At 49.5% G+C, this 6,000-nt stretch overlaps 1 protein-coding gene across 1 annotated transcript in view; it reads left to right on the plus strand.

The window, feature by feature from the left end:
- Positions 1–4,176, plus strand: part of REM1 (RRAD and GEM like GTPase 1) — a 44,932-nt gene extending 40,756 nt beyond the window's left edge. The window contains exons 4-5 of the mRNA XM_068262750.1: positions 943–1,147; positions 3,786–4,176. Of these exons, the coding sequence (XP_068118851.1) occupies positions 943–1,147; positions 3,786–4,060 (480 nt within the window). The 3' untranslated portion in view covers positions 4,061–4,176. The remainder of the gene's footprint in view (positions 1–942; positions 1,148–3,785) is intronic.
- The last annotated feature ends 1,824 nt before the right edge of the window (positions 4,177–6,000 follow it).

Consider the following 6,000-nt stretch of genomic DNA (forward strand, 5'->3'; position numbering starts at 1 on the left):
AATTATAGGACGCAAATGATGTTGCTATTACTAAAGAAAAGTTACCTACAGATGTATTTGGCTAGTTTGCACGCATGCTTTAACCCTTACTTGCTAGCAAGCTGCTCCTGTGTAGACAGATCACAGAGAAATCATTCCAGCCTGTGTCTCACTACTCTACAAGCAAGGGAAGGAAGAAAAGCAGGAGGGAGAGATACTCTGTGTATGTAATTCCTTATCTTAGTAGCTAAGCACTGCCACAGACTCGAGCTTGTATTTTACCGACAGGAAGTTTAGAATCAGGTGATAATTATCACAGTGATTCCCAGTGGGCGCCAGTGACCCAGTGTGGCGCCGCCTAAATTTGCCCCACTCTTCATTTCTCCTCTTTCCCAACCAGTGTTGCATTCCCCAAGCTTAACCTAAAATAATAATTTTACTTGGTTCAGGAACTACTACAGCCAAAGAGATCAGAAGGACAGCCAGGCAACTGGTGTTGTTTAATGGGAAATAAATATGGCAGCCTCTAAATCCCTCTTGCTTCATGTTCTCTTTAAGCCTTGCTGACACACTCAATTTCTGTTGCTGTAACATTTTTCAGTTGACTGAGTTGTGGGAGTGAGTGCTGTATAGACATGCTACTATAGCTGAGCAGCGTATGTTGTTTTGAGAGGAGGAGGAAGAACAGGTGGGAAGCAAGGGGCGCAGCACCCTGTGGGGCTGGGTACCAAGGTAGACAATTCTCTCATTTGTCATGGTCTTGGTAGATCACCAAATGATGTTGAGGGACAGCTGTGCATGCTGTAGTTTCTCATCTCAGACGACTGGAAACAATGTTGTCGGTCGGTTTAAGATTAGTTAGCAAATGTACGAGTCCTCTCAAGCCACTGGTTGTCGTCCCCACCCCCACCATAGTTGATGTGTTCCTGTCTTTATTTTATTTTGTATTTTACTCTTTTCCAGAAGACCTCTGGCGGGTGTGACAGCAACGCCATGCGTGTGGGTCATGCGTACATCCTTGTCTACTCCGTCACGGACCGCTCCAGCTTTGAAAGCGCCTCTGAGTTACGGATACAGCTGAGGCGCACACGCCAGTATGAAAACATCCCCATCATCCTGGTCGGGAACAAAACAGACCTGGTCCGAAGCCGAGAAGTGTCTGTGGAAGGTGAGTGATGGGGAGAAAGAGAAGCCTGCTGGAGATGTGGCGGCAGGCCAGGGCACTTCCTGTCCAATGTCAGTCAGGCCTTGCCAAACTCCACTTCCTGTATCCTGTGCCAGAAATCTCTCATCTATTATGCAGAGCTGCCCAAGATAGGAAGTTCAATTTGTGGTGAAAAATGACGTTCACAGGTATTTGGCTCCCCCACACTGTGCCAATGCCAACATCTCTGGAATAGACATTTCTTGGCAGAGTGTATCCTCGGTGGAGTGTGTGGAAACAGGTACAAAGGAAATGGGACGAGGGAAAGTAGGGGATTTCTGAGCTAATTCTGGTTCCAGTCTTCAGTGTCAGATTCCTAAAATGTCCAAGCTCCTTTATAGCAAACAAATGTATGAGGTATCTACTCCTACTCCTTAATAGGACTTTGTTTGAATCCCACTATTTTATTTTGTGTTTAAAAGCTAATAAATAGGTTTAATGGTTTTTATTCTCTCAGATGAATGATAGTCTTGATGTGTTCTGGAGCCACAATCTATGAACTTTTTTTTTAACCGTATTACCGTAGGTTCAGGCATCAGGCCCACTGGGCCAAATCCTGTTCCAGGTGAAAATTAGCTTGCAAATGCCAGCTACTTATCACCTTGCCATTGCACGAGGATTATCGGCAAATCCTATTGGCGGTTTCACTCGTGCGATGGCCAATCATTAGGAAGCATTACTCAAGCGAAAGCCTGAGAGATGCTCCTGTATCCCGATGGGTTGCAAGGTTTTGCACTGTGGTTCTGTCCTTCAGCGTTACGGCACTGCTGCCTCACTCCCCAGAGGTACTCTTGCACCTGCCACCATCTTCCGGCGCTGCATCTGGGGGTCTCCTTTAATAAGAGACCCCCAGAGCTCCTTGTCAGGCCGTCCGTGATTGCCAAAGCCCCCTGCAGCTGAGGCAAGCTCCCCTGAGCAATTTACCTCTCGCAAAGAGGGCCATATGCAATTCACTTTTTCTCCTGAGTTCTGTCCTTGGAGATAATGTTTCATCTGCTATATAAAATAACTTTTAGCACTTTGAAAGTACCAAAGAGTAAGTGAAAAAGTACTGTCAAAATTACTTTGAGTATTCCTTTGCTTGCTAATGCTTTAAAGAGAACCCAAGGTGTATCTTTGGGGGGCAGATGGGACACAGAGCCACGTTCTCTGCCTATTGACATGCCTCTATGTCCCCACACCGCTGCTCTCCCCCCCCCCCCCCGCACTGCGCTATAGCCCCCCGAGTTTAGCGACAAGATTTGTTGTTAACTCGGAGGTAAACAGAGGAGAGGAATTCTCTGTTTAAAACGCCCGCCGTGGGCGTTCCTGCAGTGCTCCCAGAGCTCTCTCTCCCTGGCTACGCCTCCTGCCCCTCCCCCGCCTACCTGCACACTATGAGAGACAACACAGTCTCTCAGTGCAGGTCGTGACCCAGGGGTCCTGCAAGTGAAAGTGGGCCAGTGCAGCCCACAGGAGCTGAGGTTTTTGCGACTACCTGATCCGCTCAGAGCTGCGGATCAGGCAGTCTAATTTTTTTTTTTTTTTTTTTTGAGCCCACCTCAGGCTCTCTTTAAAGGGCATTTCACTTACAAGTTCTGAAGTTATCACCTAGGAGAAAACTCAGGTGAAAAAGTAAATTGCGTATGGCCCAGAATCTTTAAAGCTCCCGCCGGGGCTCCCCATTGGTCCACTGTGTGGCCCAGTTAAAATGGTCCAGACAGTGGACCAATGGGGAGCCCTGGCGGGAGCTCCAAAGATGCAGATATAGTAGTTACAGTGAGAGATACTATAATTATAGCGCCGGGACTTGCGATGAGAGGCGGCGGATGTCCGGCAGCTGATGGTAAATGACTCAGGGGTAAAACAAATGCAGTGACGTCGCGGTTAGAGTCTCACACACTCACAGTACTTTTCCTTCGGGTGGAGCGCTGTAGTTATGACCACCCACAGTCCAATACGAAATACAAGTTTACAAATAGTGTAGCATCAAACTGCTGCACACCTTTTTTTAACCACAATGACACCTTTGATAATAAAACCAATAATAGTAAAAGGGCAAATCATAGTGTAGGTTTATGTAAACCCACTGGATCCTCTGCACAAACAGGCCCAGGAGTGTAGAATATAAATCCGTTACCAGGGTATCGGGGTCTTTCCCCCCCCCCCCCCCCCCATTCTCCCCCTGCTCACCAGAAATCTTCTTGCTGCCTAGTGTATCAAAAGCTGTTGCTCCCTTTCTGGCATCCAGTACACACCAAAACATATAGCCTTTCATGTGTAAAACCAGCGTTTTTAATTTAGCAGGCACTAAAACCATTAAGAGTTCATAAAATTGTCTTTAAAAGTTGTATATCAGTCATATCACCGTGTCCTCAGAAACGGTCCCGGACGCGGCTCATCAGCTTTGCTTCCTCACGTAAGTCCGGTGTGTCTCCCTTAGCTCTGCCTGGAAGCTGGCCTAATACATTTTAACCTGGCTACACTGTTCTCCATACTGTTTTCATGTTTTTCATGTCTGTGGCTGGAGTTTGTGCAAAATGAAATCTGATTTTTGGCTTGAGTTCTCTGCACTTCACATGTTTACATGCTTTGCCTCCACTAACATTTGGTCTTTCTGCAGAGGGCCGTGCCTGCGCTGTGGTCTTTGACTGCAAATTCATTGAGACCTCAGCCGTCCTGCAGCACAACGTCCAGGAGCTGTTTGAGGGCATGGTGCGCCAAATCCGGTTGCGGCAAGACGGTCCTGATGGGGCGGAAAGCTGCCGAATACGGACCCATCGCAAAGAGAGCCTCAGCAAGCGAGCCCGCAGGTTCCTGGACCGGATTGTTACCCGAAACAGCAAGACCGTCCTGAAAGTACATTCTCGCTCTTGCCACGACCTATCCGTCCTTTGAACGCTCTACTGACTGACTGGCCAACAGCCTCTCTCCCTCGCCGTTGGCCGGACATGTCTCTGTTATCTGATGGTATGAATAAAGCTATGAATCGGCCTCCAGTGGCCAGGCTACTATTACCTCTCTGCACATTGCTGTACTGAGTGATGCCAGGATCCCTGCAGACTTCCAAGTTTAAGTAGCCATCGTGGCGGTCCTAGTGCAAACAAGCTGTCCACTTTCAAGCAACACCTATCAGAGAAGTGAGCCACCAGCAGGAACAATCTAATTGGTCAGAGAAGTGAGCAAACAGCAGAAACTATCCTATTGGCCATCACTTAATGGCCTGGCATCCAATCAAGATGGACAGTTTGAAGGATGTAAAATATTTTCTTGGGACTCTCTTTTTTTGGTCGCACATTTCACTTCTGTTTTGCACTATTGGTAGGAAATCTCACAGCAGACTGTAAATGGTATTTTTTACTTTTTAAAAAAATATGGGATAGTTTCCTTAGTGGATCAGTTTCTTAGGAGTACTTTTCTAGTGAGTGCATTTTCAAGCCCTAACGTGCCCATAGTGTGAAACGAAATGGGTCTCACTAATAAAGTGTAAACAATTCAAAATCTGTGTTAGAACAGAATGTTGCTAAAAGTGTATGTGATGTGCCAAACACGGTCATCCATGCCTTACAGTAGGCCTGAACAATTTTAGAAAAAAATTGAATTGAGCGATTTTTGTCAAAAATCGCGATTTCAATTCACGATTTCCTTGAAATCAAGCTTTGTTTCCCCCTCCTGTGCCTGTTTGTTCCCCCTCTGTGCCTCTCTGTCCCCCGTCTCTCTTTGTGCACCCTCTGTGTCTTTCTTTGTGCCCCCTTTTTCTCTTTCTGTGTCCCCATTGTGTCTCTCTCTTGCCCCCTTTGTGTCTCTCTCTTTGTGCCACTTTTGTCTCTCCGTACCCCCTCTGGGTCTCTCTGTGTGCCTCCTCTGGGTCTCTCGGTGTGCCCCCTCTGGGTCTCTCGGTGTGCCCCCTCTGGGTCTCTCGGTGTGCCTCCTCTGGGTCTCTCGGTGTGCCCCCTCTGGGTCTCTCTGTGTGCCCCCTCTGGGTCTCTCTGTGTGCCCCCTCTGGGTCTCTCTGTGTGCCTCCTCTGGGTCTCTCTGTGTGCCTCCTCTGGGTCTCTCTGTGTGCCTCCTCTGGGTCTCTCTGTGTGCCCCCTCTGGGTCTCTCTGTGTGCCCCCTCTGGGTCTCTCTGTGCCCCCTCTGGGTCTCTGTGTGCCCCCTCTGGGTCTCTCTCTGTGCCCCCTCTAGGTCTCTCTCTGTGCCCCCTCTGGGTCTCTCTGTGTGCCTCCTCTGGGTCTCTCTGTGTGCCCCCTCTGGGTCTCTCTGTGTGCTTCCTCTGGGTCTCTCTGTGTGCCTCCTCTGGGTCTCTCTGTGTGCCCCCTCTGGGTCTCTCTGTGTGCCCCCTCTGGGTCTCTCTGTGTGCCTCCTCTGCGTCTCTCTCTCTCTGCCCCCTACGTGTCTCTCTCTGTGCCCCCTCTGGGTCTCTCTGTGTGCCTCCTCTGCGTCTCTCTCTCTGTGCCCCCTACGTGTCTCTCTCTCTGTGCCCCCTCTGGTTCTCTCTCTGTGCCCCCTCTGGTTCTCTCTGTGTGTCACCTCTGGGTCTCTCTGTGTGCCTCCTCTGGGTCTCTCTGTGTGCCCCCTATGTGTCTCTCTGTGCCCCCTCTCGTTCTCTCTCTGTGCCCCCTCTGGGTCTCTCTGTGTGCCCCCTATGTGTCTCTCTGTACCCCCACTGGTTCTCTCTCTGTGCCCCCTCTGGGTCTCTCTCTGTGCCCCTCTGGTTCTCTCTCTGTGCCCCCTCTGGGTCTCTCTGTGTGCCTCCTCTGGGTCTCTCTGTGCCCCCTATGTGTCTCTCTCTGTACCCCCTCTGGTTCTCTCTCTCTCTCTGCCCCCTCTGGGTCTC

Source organism: Hyperolius riggenbachi, chromosome 12, assembly GCF_040937935.1.
Source record: "Hyperolius riggenbachi isolate aHypRig1 chromosome 12, aHypRig1.pri, whole genome shotgun sequence".
NCBI lineage: Eukaryota > Metazoa > Chordata > Amphibia > Anura > Hyperoliidae > Hyperolius > Hyperolius riggenbachi.